Source organism: Monocercomonoides exilis, assembly GCF_001643675.1.
Source record: "Monocercomonoides exilis strain PA203 chromosome Unknown scaffold12-1864167, whole genome shotgun sequence".
Classification (NCBI taxonomy): Eukaryota; Preaxostyla; order Oxymonadida; family Polymastigidae; genus Monocercomonoides; species Monocercomonoides exilis.
The window spans coordinates 478129-498935 of record NW_027150557.1 but is presented as its reverse complement, the minus strand read 5'-3'; the positions used below and the strand labels follow the sequence as shown (position 1 = coordinate 498935).

Below are 20807 nucleotides of genomic sequence, written 5' to 3'. Positions count from 1 at the left end.
GGTGATTATTTTTGAAATCATATGTTTTCTTTCAAAAATTTCGGTTCGAAAATTTCACTAGAATATTAACAAAAGAAAACTGAAAAAGGATAAAACTTATTAAAGAAATCATCATCTTTATTTGAGAAAAAACACAAATTGTTAACACAGTCGTCATGAATTGTGCATTTATCAACAAAATTTTTTCAAAAAATCAACAAGTTTAGAAAGATATCCACTTCGAAAAAAGTTATGTTTTCAAAAATTATCACCCATATGGCTGATTTTTTTTGATAACTTCCTTTTATTTTATTTATAAATAAAATTAAAAATTTTTATTATCATCATATTTATGTTCCCACGTTAAAAACTTCACTTAAATGGATATGGATTATTATTTTTGAAATCATATATTTTCTATCAAAATTATCGGTTCAAGAAACCACAATAAATGCTGAAAAATTAACACAAAAAAGTTTTAAAACTGGTTTCAAAAATATTTTTTCATGAACAAAATCTTCAACAATGTCATTTTGAATAAAATTATTGTTCTTTTTCACTTTTTTATGAATAATTCCTTACCAAATGAATAAAATATTTGCAGAATCAACACTCCAAAAAGAGAAATGATTTCAAAAACAATCATTCATGTTTTAATTAAAAAAAAAAAAAAAAAAAAAAAAAAAAAAAAAAAAAAAAACATAAAATCAAAATAAATTAAATCAAAGAAAGAAAAAAAAAAATTTTTTTAACAGCTGTTTCTATACAAATATTATGAAATTTATATACAATTTTCAAGCAATATTCTCACTTCTTTTCTTTTTGATCTTCGTTTCCCCATAATTATGGCATATTTTCTTTTGTTTTTAATTGTATTTTGAGGAGCAAATGGCAATATCAAAAGTCAAGACATCGGGTTTCATTCTTTTATTATGTTATGTTGAATATCATGAAAATGAAACGAACAATGAAAAAATTTTTTATAGTGAATTTTAATCCAGATAATATTTCATTGGAGAAAACTGCCACAGAAGGTCATCAAATGGAAACTACTCGTATGCATTTTTAATTATTGTTTCGTGTTTGTGCTCTATATTTTTAACACATATTTTTTCTTTGTTATCAAATATTATGAAAATTAAGAAGTTGAAAAACCAATTGAAACGTTACTGCTTGAAGCAGTCAAACGTTCTTCTTCATATAACAGCTCAACTGGATTAATCAACGACAATATTTCTAATCAAAGTTTGCAATTTCATACATCAGATCTAATTTTATGTGAAGGTACAAAATTTTTAGGAGCTTTGGAAAATTTATTGCCTGAAAAGGCTTCTTCCAACAGCGTGAATACTTTTCCTGATTTGCCGCCTATTCCTTTGCATAATGTTCAACCTTTAATCGATGATGAAACATCATCTTTATCTTCATTACACCCACCTCCAGGTCTAACTCGTGAGACTCCTTCTCCATCAATGTCATCTCCAATATCATCAGAGATTATATCGATTTCTCCTTTTCTTTTGCCCTCTGATACAGATATAACTGACAGTACGGGTTTATTTGTTAGTAAGCAACAAGATGAATTGCAAAATGGTGAAAAAGTTAGAAAGAAAAAGAAAAAGAAAAAGAATTCTGGAAGTGTTTGCTTTGATGAAGATAATCAAGAAGAAAAATCAAAAGGAAAGAAAGGAAAGAAGAAAAAGAAGAAAAAGAAGAAGAAACTAGCTTATGCAAAAAGACTTTCATCCACCTCAAGAGAGAATTATCGCCCAGATAAAGGCAGGCACAACCTACGAAAGACATACTCTGTGAGCTCATTATCATCCACAGATTCTGAATACACACCAACTATAGGAGCAGGAACAGGAATAGGGGCAGGGGCAAGCACAGGCGCAGGAGCACTAACCACCGAAAGCTCTGATTCGTCGTCTGTGTACTCATCGCGGTCTTATTCATCCAGCGTCTCATTGACGGGGCCTCCTTCTTCTCTATCGATGCCTCAGACGCCAGTTAGCGTGCTGACGCATCTGTCGATCTCTGACATGTCTGTCGTGCTGCCCTCACAGTGCGATGACTCTTCGCTCGACAGGATCGCCAGGCAGCTGGTGCACAAAAAGAAAAAGAAAAAGATGCAACAGAAGAAATCTGATGAGGAGGAGACTCTTCCGTCTCTGCCTCCAACTCCGCCGGATGTCGAGAAGGCAGAAGTCGAGCTGGATGTGCAGGCGATATCGGCTGTGCCTTTCTCTCCTCCAAAAAAGAAACACGCTCCAGTCAATTCTATGCCAATTGCAGAACTTAGTGCCTCTGCTCTGCTGACTGGGTCTTTTGATCCCTCCACTTCACAACATTCTTCACACACGTCAAATTCAGCTGCAAATTTGAATTCCGACAGCTATTTTCCTTATGCCCCATCAACAGCTTCGTCAATCCCCAGACTCGACACTACAATTCCACCCCCTGCCACATCCAACAGCGTTCCTACGTTGTCAATACCAAAGGCTCTTCGTGCCCAACCAGCAGTTCAGCCGCCTAACTCAATGTATCCATACGCACCTTATCCACAGTACCCTCCTTATTCCCCCGCTGCACAGGCACCCCAGTCATATTACCCTCCTCCTATTCACAATGGCTACAACTATCCGCCTTACTCTGCCCCAGCAAACCAGGCATCTTCTTCGACTGTGCCTCTTTTCATGACCTCTGCACAAGTGAAGGCTGCCGAAGGCTTTCAGCGCAATCCCCGCTTTCCTGGCTCTTCAGCAGCGTCTGCATCTGTACCAACTGTTGAATCGCAGACAAGTGTTATAAAAAAGCCATTATTTGAATTGCCTACAAGAAATGCTCCGTTTTCTCGCACTTCTGCAGCAACAAACCATTCATCATCGATACCAACAACAAAGACAGCACAAAGCTATGGAAGCAGGACAGCGCCACGCCAGCCGCCATATTCGCGCAGGCAGCCACACCAAATCCCACAAAACAAACAGAATACAAAGGAGAAGATTCAAAACTTTCAAAGTGAGTTTAATGACTCAAGTATCTTTCCAACGGCTCAAAGAAGCAGAGGCGCATTCCGCGGTGGAACAAGATCTGGGCGCGGAACGCATCGTGACAATCAGCATTCGTCTTCTGCTGTCAGATCGATATTCTCACAGAAGTCGTTCAACACAAAAGAAGGTAGTAAGAAGCAGGATCATGCCCCACCGCCACCACCACCTCCTCCTCCACAAATTCCAAATCCAGCTGATTACAGTCAGAATGCACTCTCAGCAACGTCTGCTTCTTCTTCTTCAGAGAAAAGCGAATCATTTGAAGAGGATCCGCTGTTCCATGTGATGTACCGCCCGCACCAGAAGAAGAAGGGTTCATCACAGTCAGTATCTCCGCTTTCTTTGGGCTCAGGAATAAACACACTTGAAATTCAACAGGAATTGCAGAAGTCCGCAGCATCCGAAATAAAGACAACAAATGATAACTTACAACCGAATGAAGAGAAGCCGTTCATCTCCAAAAAGAGTCTTAGTCCAATTGGTGTGTTTCAGCCTGAGCAGATAACTTTCCAAACACTGAAGCTTTCTCCACAGGAAAACGAAAGTCAGAAGCACAAACATAATCAACCATCTGCACAGCCTTATCAGCATTCATCACAGCAGAGCCAGCCACATCACCATGTTCGACTGAATCTCGAAGAAAATACAAAGGACAAAAAGAAGCATTCAAGCCATTCGAAATCAGAACAAGTGTTTGACAGAAATGCAAAGGCAGAACAGTTTAATGGACAGAATAATACTATTTTTGTGACTGCTCACCATCACTCACAGCAAGCACCATATCACAATCCGCAACATCACAGCACAACTGATTCATACCCGGCTGGAGGAGCAATGTTCATGCAGCCAGAGTTTCCTTATCCTCAGCCGCCGCTGATGGGAGATATGCCTCAAGCTCCTCTTCAGGGCATGCCTCTTCCGATGGAGCTTCCTACAGACTATACAAAAAGTGCAGAGGAGGAAGGAGCAGACTCGATGCAGATGGGGAAAGGAGATGATTTCTCGCCTGAGCAGATGGAGATGATGATGTCTGGAATGAATGGAATGACTGGGATGCCCTTCATGCCAATGGGAATCCCGCCTTTTGAGCCTGATCCGATGGAGTATTTTGCGCCTTTCCCGTTTCCTGGATCGCCAATGCCGTTTCTGAGAAAGAACAACCGCTGTGCGTTTTGTAGCTCTACGGAGCATTCTTCTTCAAAGTGTCCGATGTGGAAGAACAAAACAGGGAAAAAGGGAGAAACAAAGGAAGATGCGCAAAAACAGAAGGAGGGAGAGGGAGGAAAAGAAAAGGGAAAAGAAGAGGAAATTTGCGCTAACGAGAAGGAATCAGAGAGTAAAGAACAGGAAAAAACTGATAGAGGTACTGAAAAGAAAGAGGAAGAAACAGGAAATACAATAAAAGAAAAAACGAACGATGCAGACGAAAGAAATAAAGACAATCAAAAAACAACAGATTTAAGCAAAAAACCAAATGATGAAAGCCAGCAAGGAGTGAAGAACGATGAAAGAGAAGGAAAGAAAAAAAAGGAAAACGAGCATGCGACAGAAAAAACAGGTTCTGGGAAGGAGAAGAATGATTCTTCAAAGGCCTCTGCACTGCAAAATAGCAACAAAGAACAAAACAAACAAAAATCGGAAAATTCCGCTGAAGATAAAACCACACTCACAAAAGGCAAAGTAGAAACATCGCCCAACAAGCAGAATCAACAACACTCCTACCATCATCACCACAAAGGTGGATACAACAGCAACAGCAGCCCCTCACACGGAGCAATGCTACCGATGGGCATGCCTTTTGTGCCTGTGCAGTGCACTCTGTGTGGGCAGCTGGGCCATACAGCACAGTTCTGCCCCAGTCTGCCGATGGGGGACGGGTTTGCGATGGCTGATCCGCAGCAGTGGCTGATGATGATGGAGATGTGGCAGAACCAAGGATCGTTTATTCCTCATGTTTAATGATGGTGTGTGATATTGTTGGAATGGGAAATGCAAATAGAATCGTCTTTTTCTTTCTCTTTTTCTTTCATTCTCCTTCTTATCTCTCTCTTTTTTTTTCTGTTATATAATTTATTTGAGTTCGAGCGTGTGTGCATTAGTACCAAATATGTGTTACTTTTTATCACTTCCACTTGTGTAATTTCAATCTTATTTCTCTGTTTGAAAAATAAAGTCCTTTCATTCGCGTAGTGTTTTTGAAAGCTGTTCTTTCACCGTGTTTATCTTTTGCATTGAAATTATCTCAATCAAGCAACGCTTCATTTCACATGTTGATACTGTTAATCTCTTAGAGTTCAGACTAAGTTTTTATCTTTTCTTTCTCTCTTTCTTTGGTTGCTTGATTGAACAGTTCATTTTTTCTGATCCATTGCTATTTTGCCTGTTTCATCACAAAGTGTTTTATTATTTTTTTGATAAAGACCGCAGAAAAAAAATGTTTTATTGTTATAACTTTTCATTTTACCCCAAAATGATTCAATGAATTCTCTTTTTTCTCCTTGTTTATTTAAAACGCTCTTTTTTTTCAATAATTTTTTGTTTGCTTTCACCATTTCTTTTTTATTGTTGCCATTCAACAATTGCTTAGTATTGCAGTTTCCTCTTAGCCCTTCTCTTTTTGTTTATTTCGTGATAGTTATGATTTCATTATTAATCCATTCATTTTTTTCACTATCTTTAATCTTCCAATTGTGATTCATGATAACACGCAATACTTAGTATTATTCTCTGCAATTATGCACAAGTGCAAAATAGAAGAGAAGTGTCAAGACGCAATAAAGTGGATAAAAGAAGTACTATAAAATAAAAACAAAACAACAAAGAAAGCAAAAGAATAGAAAAAACAAGTAACTTTCCTATTAATTCAAATTTCAGAGAAAATTTTTGTTTTCAAAACTCAATTTCTGCTGAAAAAACAACCAGAATGAGTATAATTAACAAAATGTCATCTTCTGATTGCTTTCTATAAATTTTCTTACTTACTCTTCTGCTTCTTTTCCGATGAAGTGCTTTTCGATTTCCCCTTTCCTGCTTTTGCCTCTGCTTTCTTTTCAGCACCCGTCTCCTTCACTTGCTCCACCTGAGCAACAACCACAGGCGCTGCCTTCGCTTCTTTCGCTGCTGGAGCAGAAGATTTCTCCGGCTGCTTCTGTTGCGGCTTTGGCGCAGCTGCTCTGCGGAACTTCGGGACGGTGCACACATCGCCCACAACACCCGAAAAGTCTTCTTTCTTCGTGGCCAACAGCAGAGTCGAGCCAAATCCCGTGCAGAAGGCAACTAAAAATGCAATGAAGCACAGCTTGCACTGAGGGCACGGTGGGAGCACTTTGCATGGAAGTGCTGAAGGCATTTCCTTCTCTTTCTCTTCGTCGTCTTTTTCTTTACTTTCAGAACTGGCACTCGAATCCTCCTCGTCTTCGTTAATTTCCGATAAACTGTCTTCAGAGTCATCGTCTGTAGGTCCTTCATCATCATCATCTTTGATATCATCCTCTTCGTCGTTCTCTTTATTGGCCTCTCTCTCTGCTGCTTGTGATTTGACAAATTCCTAGAAAACACAATAAGATTACAAATAATTGCAAAACGAATAATGTTAAAATAAAAATGGCAGTTGAATATTCAAACCATGAGTTCTTTTTCTTCCTTGCTCATAAACCAGTCATCTCTTTTGCAAACACCCATTACAGAGACTGCGCAAGCCAAGCCAACAAGCAAAGTAAAAATAATAACAATGAGCATTGTATTTCTTCTCTCTTTCTTTTCGTATTCGCTCAGTTCAGGCAATGGTTCCGAAGACACTTTTTTCCTTGGGAGAAGATTTTCCTTCCTGAAGTAGCTCTATAAATATTAAATGGGCACAGTCAATTGTTTAAATAATAAAAACTTTTTTGCGATATTGAACAAACCCTGAAAAGAAGGCCAAAAGAAGCAGCAAGTAAAACACCAGCAACAGCAATGTCAACATATGTTAAAGAATGTATTGAAAAAGATAAATATAATCCTGATCCAATATTTACAAGGGCCATGACTTTGTTAATCCAATGAAATGCTCCTGATGTTTTGTTTTGAATATAGTTAAGAATTCCTGATCCAAAAAGAGCAAAAAGAAAAGATGGGGTTATCATCCCAAATGCAAACACCAACATCATTGGGATTAAAGTTGGACCAGCAAATAAAGATACGAGCATTCCAAGGTATGGAATAGTGCAGGGGTTATATGAAACCTTGAGATTTTTATCAATAGAATTATAAAAGGAAGCGGGAATAAAAGCAAAATAAATTGAAAAAGATAGTACTAATGAAAAACTGTAATGCACACCAGAACTGCAAATACACCACCCATGAGAAAAGGATTATCAAAAAGAGGAAAAGTCAATGACCCAACTTTGCCAAAGAAACTTTGGCATCCTAGTGCAACAAATATCAGTCCAAGTCCGAGTCTAAAACCGCTTTGAAATGAGCTTTCCATCAACTGCTTCAAGAAAAAGCCGATGATCACGAAGCACGTCAAAAATCCTAATAAAAGCAGAGGTATTTGTATTGCCTTCTTCCCTTTCATGCCATTAACTTTAGACAATAACATCGGAACCAAAATTATAACGCATGGCGAAATAGCCGCCATGGTTCCCGCGGTATATGCAGCCGATATTTGCTTCAAGGACATTATTAAAACTGTTATGGGATTCATTCTCAAATCAATTTATTTTTCCGGAAATAGAATTTCTGCTGAGATTTCATGCGCATTAGGAAGCTTCATCAAAAATTTTAAATACGAGCTATTAGTGATATTTTTCGAAGTGACATTATCGGAAATAGGTGAAGTGCATGATCAATTCTAAATCAATTTTCTGTTGTTTGCCAAATTTAAGTGAAAGTGACATTTGCAAATTTGAAAATATGAAATCGTTCTCCTGCTCCCATGATCAATCCGGGGTATTGTGAATGCCATTGGGCCTCCTTCGGGTTTGGCTCTCCAAGATGAGTGTTCAAGAAAGTCACTGGGATTTCATCAAGACGTGAGGGCGCTGCTGCTGTTGCTGCGTCATCTGCCTCCATTTTCTTTTCCTTCGCATCCTTTTTCTGCTTCCTGGTCATTGCCACTTCTTCTTCCCCGTCCATTCCTTCGACCTCCTTCTGCATAGAGATGTCCCAGCAGCTGATCTGCCCGTCGGCGCCGGCAATGAGCATGAGTGTCTCGTCGTGGAAGGAGAAGGAGACAGAAGTGATCTGCGCCTTGTGCCACTTGATGACCATATCAGACCGGAATGTGGATGATGATGATGATGTCATCTGAGGAGTGGCTGAAGAAGAAGGCAGGAAAGGAGAAACAGCAGAGACGGCTGACTGGGCAGAGGAGGCAGATGAGGAAGAGGCAGGTGCTGATGACAGAGTACGCACATCCCAAACACGCACAACGCCATCGTCTCCTCCACTGGCAAACAAGTTGCTGTGATGTCTGTTGGGAATAACGATTGAATGGAGAGTTGAGAGGGGATAATGTTCAATGGAAGTGAAATTGAAGAGATTTTTTGTTTAGTGTTTGATTTTTTTCAATGAAAAGCATTCAAAAGCGAAATAAAGAAAAAGTAATCAGTATGAATATGCAATTTAGTAAAAAGTAAATAAAGTCCAAACTTGTTCCAATCAACCACATTCACGTCGATAGCATCGCTCTTCCTTCCTCTGAACCCGCTCTGAAGATACGGCGACGGGTTCAGTGAATGCGCATCGAACACAGACAAAGCCACTCCTCTCTGTCTTCCTTCTCCAGCAGCCGCGCGGCTCTGCCCATATGCTGCGCCTTGTGCCTCTCTGACGTCCCATATTTTGATAGACCCATCAGAAGAGCAAGACATAAAGATATTTGGGTCAAAGGGAGACCACTTCACATCTTCTACAGACGAGCCATGTGCGCCTTTCAGAACGGTGTAGTTGAAGAGAGAGGAAGAAGAAGAAGAAGAAGAGGAGGAGGAGGAAGAAGATGATGAAAAGCCCATTGAAGAGGAAGATGGAGTGCCGATTGAAGAGGTTGGATGCCACAGGTGAATGTCTCCATCACAATCACCTGAAATAATACTGTTGAGAAATAACAGGAAAAAAAAATAATTAGTTTGCCGAAATGATAATAAAACAAAGAAGTAAATGTGAATAACGAATTCATAAAGAAAAATGTCTAATCGAAAAAAAATAATTTTTATATGTAATTTGCTTTTAATTTTGTGATTGCGCTCTTCTTTTAGGCATTAAGTCAGATATGATCATACTTCATTTGATCTGAGGTCGAAAAATCTACAGCATATCCTTCGTTCGAGTGGCCTCTGTAAACAACAAACGGTTTCACTTCCCTTTCGTTGGGCTTTCTGACAAATTTTTCTTTAATTCGAGCAGAAGGCATAAGATTTCCAGCAGGTGGCTTTCCAATTCCCGAGCTTTCCATCTCTTTAATTGCTTTTTCATTCATTTTCTCTTCTTCCTCATCCAGAGATTGCCAATAACTCATCATTGGTCGAAAATCATATAATGAAAGCATTTTCTCTTCTGACCACGCAACACATTTTGTCGAATCAAATGGGAAACAACGAACTCGATTCACTGAGCCATAGTGAGGAATGCTAAATACACTGCAAATAGGATCAACGTCTTCGTCGTCATCGTCATCGTCATCGTCATCATCTTCATCATCACTTTCGTCCTCATCATCACGATCATGTTTTGTTTTACACAATTGCTTTGCTTGAAGTAAATTAATTCTGTTATCTTTCTTTTTTTGAGCTTGAGTTCCAATTGCAACATATAATGTCAATGGATATTTTATTTTATCTAAAGGTTGCGCAATCGGACCCGTTCGCAGATAATCAAAAGATAATGCTGGCCAATCCAAATCAAGAAAATGAATAATGTCGAATTCCTTTGGCTCATAGTCCAATGTCTAGAAGATCGTAGAAAAACAATAACAAACAAAACAAATTTGTATTCATACCATTCCATCTTCCAGAGGATCTCCAGGGATGAAAATCTTCTCGCTTTCTTTTCTGGCTTTCTTTTCTTTTTGATCGGATATAGTCAGTTCAGCCATTGCTTTTGTCACGATATCTTCAACTTCATCATCGTTGATTTTTAAATCTTCGCCTTCATCTTCATCGATCACTTCGCTATCTTCCTCCTCATCATCATAAGCGATATCATCTTCTTCATTATCACTTATTTCAATATTTTCGCTGCTGTCCGATCCAATATCCTCTGACTCTTCTTCACTATCTTCATCTAGATTAACTGCACTTGACATAAATCGTTTCTGTACATTGCTTGGCTTTGGAGGCATAGAAAAGTCAATAAAGTATTTAATGATGGTTGCGATCATTTTTTATGTGAATGAATCAAGATATTCAAACAAATGCTTTTCACTGAGTTTTTATAAGAAAGCAAGAAAGAAAGTGAATGGTTAAAGATTTATCTTTTAAACGCGATTCTTGAAATTGGGAACACATTTGAAAAGAAACATGAAAGATAATTTTGTTGTTTTGTAAAATAAATAAATCCTCAACAATATTTGATTTGCATATTTTTTATCTGTTAATTCATATCCTTTGTACCACTTGATTGATTTAGAATATTGTTTACCAAAAATGTTGTAAGATCTTTCCCTCCTCTTTGATTAAATCTTGGGTGAGGTCCGAATCTTCGTTTTTCTCCTTTTCCTTTGGATTTTTTATTCTTTTGTGAATTGTTGCATTTTTCTTGTTCTTCTTCTACTTCGTTTTCATTTGCTGAATGTTCATTTTCATCTTCACTTTCTTCATCTTTTTCTTTTTGATTTGTCTTTTCTTTCTCTTCTTCCTTCGATTCTTGTCTTTCTTCCTCTTTCTTCTCCACAATATCGTCTTTTTCTTCATTTTTTGTATTTCCAGGCTTTTGAAGCTCCTCCTTTTTATCTTCTTTTAATTCCTGCTGAAGCAGATGTTTAGAATAATCCAAAAGAATCGAATACAGCTGACCCACAGTCAAATCACATCCAGCAGATGAAGCTGAAGTAGAAGAACTGCTCGGCTGCTCAGAAATATCATTCATTTTCTCGTTTCCAACAGCCTTATCATCCACAATCCTTGCTGTATTACTTCCAATTGCTTGGAATATTGTCTTTGCGTTCTCAATAAATTCATTCTCTCCCATTGAACAATACTTCACTTCCTTCACACCACACACACTGGCTGACATCCACTGGATAAGCATCTTCAGAACTTTGTCTCCGTTGTATGCCCCGCAGCCCCAGTGGCCAGATGCAACACAGTTCCCTCTGGGAACAAAGGAAAATCCGGTGAAGCTCTGAGAAGTTTGATTTTATAAAAGGATTATTATGAACATAGCATATTCAAAGAAATGGAATAAATAATAAATACAGTCAATAATAAGAATCAGCAAGAATTGTAAGTCAGAAAATAACTTGTGAAATAATTGACTAAAGCTCATTCAACAACTTCGCTAACACTTAAAATTTCTCTTTTCGCCTTCTTCTCCAAAATAAAACATTTCAAAAACCATTTTCCCTTCATCATTCGTCATACTTTATTCAATTCCCTATCAATAGCTGTTTTGCTAAACTGGTTGTGCTCTGACTCATCTGAAGCAACGTTGTGTCTGCCAAAGTGCAACGCGTCCATCACAATAAATGGCGTTGGGATTGTCTCTTCTGAAGGGCTTGGGGAAAAAAAAGTGACAGAAATTAATAAGTTATGCAATTGTTGATATTCATGTTCGAAAAAAAAAGAAAATTGAGTTTCAAAAAAAGAAGATGATAACATCAAAACAAAATCAAACCTTCTTTCATTTGTCTGCTCTGCTGCACATTTGAACCTGAATGTTCTGGAATATCCTTTGTACTCTGCAACTTTCTCGGCTCCTTCTACAAGAATAGCCTCGTTCGGCTTCATGCAAGCACAGAAGAGCATTGAAAGAAGAAGCTCTGGATAAATTGTGAACAGAATCTCTTCTTGGACCGCACCCTGTTTGTAAAAACAAAATAAAATATGAGCAATTTAATTTTTGCAAACCCAAAAATTGATGGGGAAAATGGATAAAAATAAAAAATAATGAATTTTATGCAAATCCATATAAAAGTCACAAACTGCATTCAGCACGCCTCCGCCAGGGAATTTGTTTGCAAAGTCGACTTTGTAGCAGTCACTTGGACTGATGCAGCGAATATGAGGAGGATTTTGAAGGAATAAAAAATCGTATAGAGATGAATTATAGAAATAAAAGGAAAAGTTCAAAGCAAAGAATTAAATTCGTGTCAGTATCAAAATACATTTTCATTTAACAATTCACAAAAATCGCAAAGAAATGCAAAGCAATGATCAACATACAAATCTTCGACTTTGGCAGTCAGATGCACTGCGAGCGGGCATAACTTCACAGTTGATGCTTCCCAGCAGTATGGATTCAACAGACAGCGCCGAGAAAATCTCAGCGATCCGTTCAAAAATGGAATTGGAGCTGTGCTGAGAAGCGAAGGAGATAAATGCATAGAAGGCTTCAGTGAAGCAGAAGATGGTGAAGACGAAGAAGAAGATGATGATGAAGGTGTAGATGATGAGGTTGCTTCCTCTTCCAAAGCATCATCTGACAAGGAGCTGCAGGCGCTGTGGTAGCATCTTGCAAAGTAATTCAGAATGCATCTCAACTTTGTGGCTTTCACTTCAGAGCAGTTTGTGTGGATCTTTGTTCTTCTGTCATACACATCCACACGATGTGGAGATTCATGGTAGTCGCTGTCTGAACAGGAAACATCGTCTTTCTCTGCTTCTTCTTTGTTGGCTTCTGTTTCGTTCTTGTTCTCATTCTTATCTTTTAGCTCGCTTAATTGTGTTGCATCATTCTCTGCTTGTGAAAAGATATCAAAAGATGAACATTCGCCCACTTTTGCTTCATTGTCTGCATCCGCACCAACGCGAGAATCCTCGGCGACTGTATCGACTATTCCTTTTTTATCACTTTCTTCTTGTTGTTCTTTTGTTTCTTCCACTTTTTCTTTCTTTGAATTCCTGCCAACTCGGCTTTTGCGCTTCCGTATTCCCAAGAAATCTTCTTCTGAAATCAAAAAGCTTTTGAACAGCGGGACTGTTCTCTTCATTTTCTCTTCATAGCTCAACTGTTTCTGCTCCTCTGCCTTTTCTGCTCTCTGCTTTTGGATTTCTTCCTCAGTCATCCCTTTCTCCCTGTCAGACCGCTCCTGCTTCACACGCTTCATCCGCTTGAATCGGTTCTCCTTCTTCTCAATAGCACACTGCTGGAACATGCACCCGTCCATAAACTGTATCGTGGAGAAAGCAGGAAACTTCTGTGTGTTTATGCTTTCGCGCCCTGGATAAAGCGAGAAGAAGAAAAAGGAGAGCAAATGGAGACCCAGCTTGCGCGGGATTTGGAGACTAGTGGTTGCAAATACAGGTACGCTGCTTTGATCGGTAAGCCCAGATTTATTCGGTGGTGGAATCAAAGATGAAGACGCAGGTGAAGTGGTGGTTGAAGATTGTGCCTCATTGAAGATTTGCTCAAAGTCTAATTCTTCTGAATCACAAACACTGCTTCTAGAATTGGCTTTGATTGTTTCGTCTTTTTTTTCAAAAAATGGTGAATTTTCGTTTTCACATTTAAATTGTATTGGAAATTGGCGTAAAAGAGGAAGTTTTGGGATAGAAATTACTTTCCCATCTTCAGTAACTTCACAATCTTCAATATCTACCTTTCTCAACAGCTTGTTCTCAATTAAAAAAGAAAGTGATTGATCATGCGAATCAGCTGCGTGAAAACACCATTTATAGTAGGTTATTTGCTTTTTCATTGCTTCAAGTGATAAAGGAAGCGAAAGAGAGGAATGTGCCATTAATGGTAATAGTTTCAATCGAATAAACTTTGACTCTTCAACAGTACAAAAATCACGCAAAAAGCATCGGAAACTGTCAGTGACAATTGGTATTTTTCGTTCATTTCCTATTTTCATTTCTTCAGAAAATGCTTTTTCACATGCGTCAGTTTTGTTTGCAAAAAGAACATCTTGATTTGATAAAAAATAAAACATTTCCTGTTATTAATAGCACAGATAATGTTTTGGAAAAAATGTGTTCGGAAAATTTCGTGATTTGTAAAACGTATTCCAGATACAAACATTAAATTGTTCATCATTTTTCATTGGTTTTTGCAGTAAATCCCGAATCATTTTCCAATTTTTATAAGAAGCAAATTGCTTTGGTTGCTCGTTCCACGGAAATGGCAAAATTTCATTATTTCTATTCAAAGCATCAATTACATAACTTGGAATTTTCAAACGATACTAAAATAAACAAAAGTTATGGAGAAAACAGCATATATATAGGTAAACTTTGGCAAATTAACCAATAAATACAGTCATAAAAAATGCAAAGAAAAAAACGGATAAATCAAATAGTTGTAACGATTAAAACGACAAATTAAATTTGTTATGGTTGATCTTTCAAAACCATAAAATAATTTGAATATCGATCTCCATTTCACTTTTCAAATCTGAGTTCATAAACATAAAATTGAAATCCAATTGAATATTTTCATGTTTATTTTCAAGTTTTTAAATTATTGCAAATTCAATGATTCTTTAAAATGTTTTGAAAGATATCGAATAAATATTTATAAATAAAGAAATGGAAAAATAAATACGACAAAATTTTATCAAAAAGATAAGAAATATCCATAAATGAATAAATATAAAGAATATTATTTGTTAAAAAATTGAATTTTTAAAATAAAACAATTCCTTCTATTCAGATCTCAAATTCAAATTACATAAAGAATACAAAACACCCAAAAACACAAATATTCAAAAACGATGGATAAATTGTTAGAATTGTTCTAATTGTAATTAAAAAATAAAAAAAAAAAAAAAATATTTTTTGCTATTTATGATTTCAAATTTTTTGATAAAGCTACAATTGTAAAAACTTCGTTTATTCTTTCTCACTCATCCCACCACTCTGATATGGAGGAAAGTTCAGACAGTCCTGCATACAAATATCCAAACATTGACCAAAGCGTAAGTATCACTGAGACTTCCAATCCATAGGTTGACCAACGGATTATATTATCATCAATCCCAACAACTAAACCGCAAACACTCATCATTTCAACAGCAGTTTTTAATTTTCCTATGAATGCAACTGCAACAGTTTTTTGTTGTCCTAAACCTGCCATCCATTCGCGTAGTCCGCATATTACGATTTCTCTTCCAACAAGAATTGAACCACAGATACTAATGATCATGTTGTTGTACTTCCCCGCAATTATAACTAATGCTGAGCATACAAGCAACTTATCTGCAACAGGATCAAGAAATTGTCCAAATTTTGTGCGTTCATTGAGTTTTCTCGCTAAATATCCATCGAAAAAGTCTGTAATTGCTGCAATTCCAAATATAACTCCACTCCATATTCCCCCAATGCCTTTTCCACTATAAAATACAATTATGAACATAGGCATTAAGGCAATGCGTAAAAGAGTCAACACTGTTGGAATATTCAAAGAAATCAGTCGTATCTTTTTCTTCTATCATGAGTATAAGAACAAGCAATTTGAAAATAAAAATGTGCAAAAAAAAAATAATCATCAACTCAAAACAATAAAACATTCTTCGGAGAATTATAATCATTAAAAACATATTCAAATAAATTTTTCGAATCATGATAAAATTCATTTATAAAATTTCCATAAAAATAACTATTCTTTTTCTATATACCTTCTCTCTCTTATTATTCGTCTGTTTCCTCTCCATTTTTAAAAATAAAACAAAAAACTTTTGATCTAAACCTTATTTGTTGGAAATACAGGAAAAAGTTTTTCGAGTTTTCGTATATTACGAAAAATTTAGAAAAATCACATCCGGATGAAAATTTTGGAAAAATCAAACGATAATGAAACATCCATAATGAAGAAGATTTAATCGTGATGCTTTTCGAAGCTGACAAATGTATTCTGGTTTGTCTTTATTTCTGAAATGTTTCATTTCTTCGGTTGTTGGTTTTTCATATTCTTCCTTGAAAAAATTTCAAATTTAAAAAATGTTGGGCGTATATAATAAAGTTTTTAAAACAACTTGGTAAACTTCAATCAATTACAAGCGAATCAAAAGAAGTTTGATATCTTCAATTATGCTGATTGAATTATTTGTTAGATGTTATGATTTTGTTATAAATATTTCACTCTTTTAATTTTTCTTTTCATTTTATTTCTGAATCTTCGTGAATCACAGATGTTAAATTGTGAAACAAACTTATTAGGTTGATATTCATTTTCTGTTTTCGGATGTCATTTTCTTTCTTTTTTTTTTCTTTGCAGATTCACTTTCCAGATTAAAAAACTACTCAGCATACGATCAGGTTTTACGAATAAAAGAAATAAGTGACTTTATTGACACCACTGATAAAGCTGCGCTACAGTCTATTTGCACAAAAGAAAAACTCAATGAAATTGACAAAATGATCGAAGAAATGAAAATGCCAATGGATAATGCACTTTTGCTATTGAAGAAAGTTGGATATTGCAAAGTACTGAAGGATATGACTATTTTTGGTTTTAGTGAATCTTCATTGAGTGAAAGATTTGAGAAGATGATAATTGAAGAAGATAAGAAAAAAGAAGGGAAGAGTGAAGAGTTATTAATTGATCTTTGTGAATGCTATCTTTCATTGAGCAGAAGTGATACCACTTTTCCAAAAGAATTACTTTCCATTTGTGTGTCTTGTCTTCTAAAGGCGGCATTATCCAAGCAGGAAATTGAGGAAACACACTTAAAAGTTGAAATGGCTTTGCTTGCCATAAGTAACATCAACATTTATCATGTTTGCCAGTTTTTAATATTTTTTAATTTGATGGTCAATGAAATTTATTGGTTCTCAACAGAAAATACAAAAAGAATTATATTTGGAAAGTATTGTGGAAATTATCAAATATCACCAGCAGCATAACAATTTGACACATTTGGCATATCAGTCGGCTTGGTCTTTTTTAATTGGTCGATTTACTCGAAGCCAGGAATTGAAGCCTCTTATTATAAGTGAATTGCATTTTGTGAGAGAGGAAACAAAAGAACTGGAAAAGCTGGAAAGAAGTGTGAATTGGAAGAGAAAAGATAGAGACTTGAAAATGATGAATAGTCTGTGGATTTTAGCGAGATGGTTTAATGCACAGTATTCGGTTTTTTATCTCAGAGCATTGCAAGGGGATGAATACGACAGGTTAATTTCATCTATTATTAGGATTTTCAAACTTGCAAAAGAGAATTATGATGAATTTTCGAAAAAATGCATTTTGCTCTTTGAAAGAATGAAGTATTCAATGACAATAAATGAAAGTTCTTTGCTGAAAGGTCGAGTTTTTGATGCATGTCTCGAAGAACTTGTTCAATCAACGCTTGCTGATGAAATCGTAGAATATTGTTTGAGCATCTTTTCTACTGTTTCAACAAGATTAAACTTAAAGATAGGCAAAGCAAGCGATGGGGAAGAAGGCAACAAAGTTAAAAGAGAGTTATCTTCAAGGCTGGAGGAAGAAGGATATGAAGATGTCGTAATCAGCTTCATTGGAACTTTGATGAAACAGAAATATTCTCTCTTTTTATCCACATGCCCCTCGCTTTATTTTATTATAATTTAAAGTTTAACGTTTTTTTTGTTTGCTTATTAATTCATTGGATAGTTTTTCACAGATTGAGAAGGCTTTTTTAACTGTTTATTTGAGTTAAATGGAATATTTGCGTCTGGTTTGAGTTTAAAATTGTCAATAAAGTTCATTCAAAGGAAAATTGATATCAAGATCTTTATGAAAATCAGTATTTGACTTTATAAAAAGAGGCAAATCATGCTTGTAATAATCGATGGATGAACATTCAGAAAAAATAAAATAAAATAAAATAAAAGAAAAGAAAAGAAAAGAAAAGAAAAGAAAAAATTTAAAACAAATAAATAAATTAAACAATTCTAATTCATTTTTAATTATTCACGTGCAAAATGAGAAAAAAAGTGGAAACACCAAAAGAATCCGTTTGCAACAAAAATTTTCGCTGAAAACAGTTTAATGTTTAAAACAAATCTTCAACGAATATCCACGTTTGAACGGATTGATCTGTAAAAAATAGGAAATACCAAAAGCAATTTATACTTAATCTCAAAATATAATGTTAAAAACATAAATATGATTCATAACTATCAGAATCATAACTATCAAAGTCACAACCATCAAAGAAAAAAAAAAAAAAAAGAAAAAGAAAAAAGAAAAACTAATTTTTTAAGTAATAAAAATCATACAAAATTTATAAACTTAACAAAAAGAAATGCAATCCCGATATTTATAAAAAATTATGTATATTTCATTTTCAATTTCTTTCTCACTTCCTTTTTTATTTAGTTATATCGTTAATTGCCTTGTACCGATTACGCTTCTTTATTTTCATTATGTAAACTGCGACAATAGCTGTGACCACTGCCACCACAACAACAAAAATGCTCACGACGACAGCGATTATAATAATTTGAGATTTCTTGTCTTTAGGTTCGTCATTTGCAGTTTCTTCTTTCTTTGGCTTCACGAAAACAAATTCCTGTGATTTGCTCTTTTCTTCGTTGATCACACCATTTGGATAAGATAAGCGGCAAACAACCGATGTATAATCATCAACATCAAGAACTGATTTCGGGATCTTAACATTCATTTTTGTTTCGTTAACATATTCGGAAATAGGGCAATCAATCCATTTCAGTTCTTGGTCCTTTCTTTTCTTTGATGCTTCAAACGTCAAACCGCAGGGAAATAAATATTCTCCGCTCACAACTGCAATGACATATTCGCCATTTGTTTGATAAACCATTCCATTTGCATTCCTCTGAAATTCTTTTTCCAGAGATACATTCAATAAAACAGGAATGAAAAAAAGTGAGCTTGTGTTATATATAGCAGATCCGTTAACATTAACAGAAGAAATCATTCCCAATGGCTTTCCTTCTGTCCCATCACTTCCTTTTTTCAATGAATTAATATTAATGAACATATCAGTATTCTTCCCCTTTACACGGATGTTGTGATGCAGAGAAGGAAATTTCTTCCAATCCCCGTTAATCGGATGATTATTTTCAAAGCTGCAATTGTTCATATTCAAATTAGATGAATTCACAAAAATAGCGCCCTCGTTGATATTGATAAATGAACTGTCGTTTATTTGTGAATAATAACCCTGATTTATGAATATAAGTCCAGAATCCCAAGAACACAATGGATTGTCATTTTCTCCGACTTCTTCAACGATTCCGGAATTTGGTTTGATTTCTTCCATTTCACTTAGTTTTATAAAATTTTCCATTTGATAGTTGTTTTGACGACTTTTCCCCTTATCATTGCGATTTCTTCCATGGATAACCAACCTGGTAACATTGATTATTGACTGTTCAAAAACAATGAGCTTATATGGCAAAGACTTTCCTTCTCCACCAAGAACATTTTCTCCTTTCAACTCAGTCTTCCAAGGTCTGAATACCACATCAGTTATTTTTAACATACATTCATCATAAATTATATCTAATACATCTCCTTCAATGGCATCAGGATATTCAACATCGATATGCTCAATTTTTGAATCATAATTTTTAATCTCAAAAACAGCTTTTGATTCTTTAGCTTCAACCTTCGCTCCAACACGTAAAATTCCACGTTTTTGTTCATTTTCATGGGATAATATTGAGTAGTCATTTATGGCAGATGACAATATAACACCTTTATCAAATACAAATGGTTCATCAACAGTAACTCTTCCTGTTACAAACATCACAGCGTTGCCATCTTTGACCAAATGATTTTTGCCTGTTTTCAACAAATCGCAAGGTTCTTCTTTTCTTCCGCAAGTCTTTTCCTGGCTGGATGCCTCTCCCCCAACATAGATCTTTCGTGAAGAATACGGAAGCCTTTTTGTCTCATCGTTCAAAAGGTCAATAATGTTGCCAATCCCATCTTTCCTTTCTTCCAATAAAATGAAATTTGGCTTCCCGTAAATCTCTTCCATATCAAATGAAAATTTGTCTTCCTGTATTTGTTCTCGCCCAGATGCCAAAGACATAAACATATGTTCTCCTTTGTCAGCTGAACAATCGGAGAATGTAACACTTTTCAAAGAAAATTTCAATGCATTTACAACTCCATCATTTCCACGAATATACATTGCTCCACCTTTTGATTCTTCATTTTGATGCTCGTTAGCTTCCTTGTTCTTACAAGAGCATTTACAAAAGTTTGAATTTTCTATTTCATGATAGTCATTTCCGTTTCCGATTTCCCAATATAATACTCCTCCAAGTTTATGCTCTGTTGAGCTACAATCCGAAAAATTTGACTTTAACAAAGCCAGGAGCTTGCATCCACTCATAATTGTTATAACTGATTGTGTTGTACTTGTTGTTGTGAGTCCATTCAACGTTGAAGAATAGAAAATAACTGTATCTGATACTTCTGCATGTATTAAGGCGAAAGAAGATCGAAAGCGCGAAATTTCTGCTTCAAAAAAATGTAATGAACCTAATTTGCATTCAAATAAAACACAATTCAGCATTTTTTCGGAATCAGTGATTAATATATGTGTTTTACTAGCTTCAAATGTTGCGTTATTTCCTTCAACAATAACCAAACCCTGATTACAGCCACTGTCTCGTGAAGAATTCACATGAACAAATGCTTTTTCCAGAGAAAGACTTCCGTTCTGCTTAATATTTAGTA

The 20807-nt window shown here is 35.8% G+C and overlaps 6 protein-coding genes across 6 annotated transcripts; 1 reads left to right on the top strand and 5 right to left on the bottom strand.

The window, feature by feature from the left end:
• Nucleotides 1-825: 825 nt before the first annotated feature.
• On the top strand, nt 826-5755 carry MONOS_17308 (uncharacterized protein). The gene is made up of 4 exons (XM_067870217.1): nt 826-895; nt 966-1034; nt 1123-1224; nt 1279-5755. The coding sequence occupies exons 1-4, from the start codon at nt 868-870 to the stop codon at nt 4989-4991; spliced, it is 3912 nt and encodes a 1303-aa protein (XP_067731131.1). The 5' UTR covers nt 826-867; the 3' UTR covers nt 4992-5755.
• MONOS_632 (uncharacterized protein) lies at nt 5734-7710 on the bottom strand. Its single transcript, XM_067876544.1, has 4 exons — nt 7351-7710; nt 6938-7255; nt 6657-6869; nt 5734-6579 (listed from the first exon to the last, which is right to left on the bottom strand). Exons 1-4 carry the CDS (start codon nt 7693-7695, stop codon nt 6007-6009), a joined length of 1449 nt encoding a protein of 482 aa, XP_067731130.1. The 5' UTR covers nt 7696-7710; the 3' UTR covers nt 5734-6006.
• Nucleotides 7711-7789: 79 nt separating this feature from the next.
• MONOS_17307 (putative ribosome assembly protein RRB1) lies at nt 7790-10380 on the bottom strand. Its single transcript, XM_067870216.1, has 4 exons — nt 10012-10380; nt 9296-9960; nt 8667-9107; nt 7790-8487 (listed from the first exon to the last, which is right to left on the bottom strand). Exons 1-4 carry the CDS (start codon nt 10351-10353, stop codon nt 7896-7898), a joined length of 2040 nt encoding a protein of 679 aa, XP_067731129.1. The 5' UTR covers nt 10354-10380; the 3' UTR covers nt 7790-7895.
• Nucleotides 10381-10476: 96 nt separating this feature from the next.
• Nucleotides 10477-14506, bottom strand: MONOS_633 (putative poly glycohydrolase). The gene is made up of 7 exons (XM_067876555.1): nt 14431-14506; nt 14194-14358; nt 12395-14109; nt 12155-12218; nt 11847-12031; nt 11594-11726; nt 10477-11354 (listed from the first exon to the last, which is right to left on the bottom strand). The coding sequence occupies exons 1-7, from the start codon at nt 14434-14436 to the stop codon at nt 10605-10607; spliced, it is 3018 nt and encodes a 1005-aa protein (XP_067731128.1). The 5' UTR covers nt 14437-14506; the 3' UTR covers nt 10477-10604.
• A 145-nt stretch (nt 14507-14651) lies between these two features.
• Nucleotides 14652-15856, bottom strand: MONOS_17306 (putative CDP-diacylglycerol--glycerol-3-phosphate 3-phosphatidyltransferase). Its single transcript, XM_067870215.1, has 2 exons — nt 15790-15856; nt 14652-15599 (listed from the first exon to the last, which is right to left on the bottom strand). The coding sequence occupies exons 1-2, from the start codon at nt 15823-15825 to the stop codon at nt 15015-15017; spliced, it is 621 nt and encodes a 206-aa protein (XP_067731127.1). The 5' UTR covers nt 15826-15856; the 3' UTR covers nt 14652-15014.
• A 2564-nt stretch (nt 15857-18420) lies between these two features.
• Nucleotides 18421-20256, bottom strand: MONOS_17305 (uncharacterized protein; the record flags this gene model as incomplete). Its single annotated transcript, XM_067870214.1, has 3 exons — nt 18421-19064; nt 19278-19381; nt 19466-20256. The coding sequence occupies 3 exons, from the start codon at nt 20254-20256 to the stop codon at nt 18448-18450; spliced, it is 1512 nt and encodes a 503-aa protein (XP_067731126.1). The 3' UTR covers nt 18421-18447.
• Between the last annotated feature and the right edge of the window lie 551 nt (nt 20257-20807).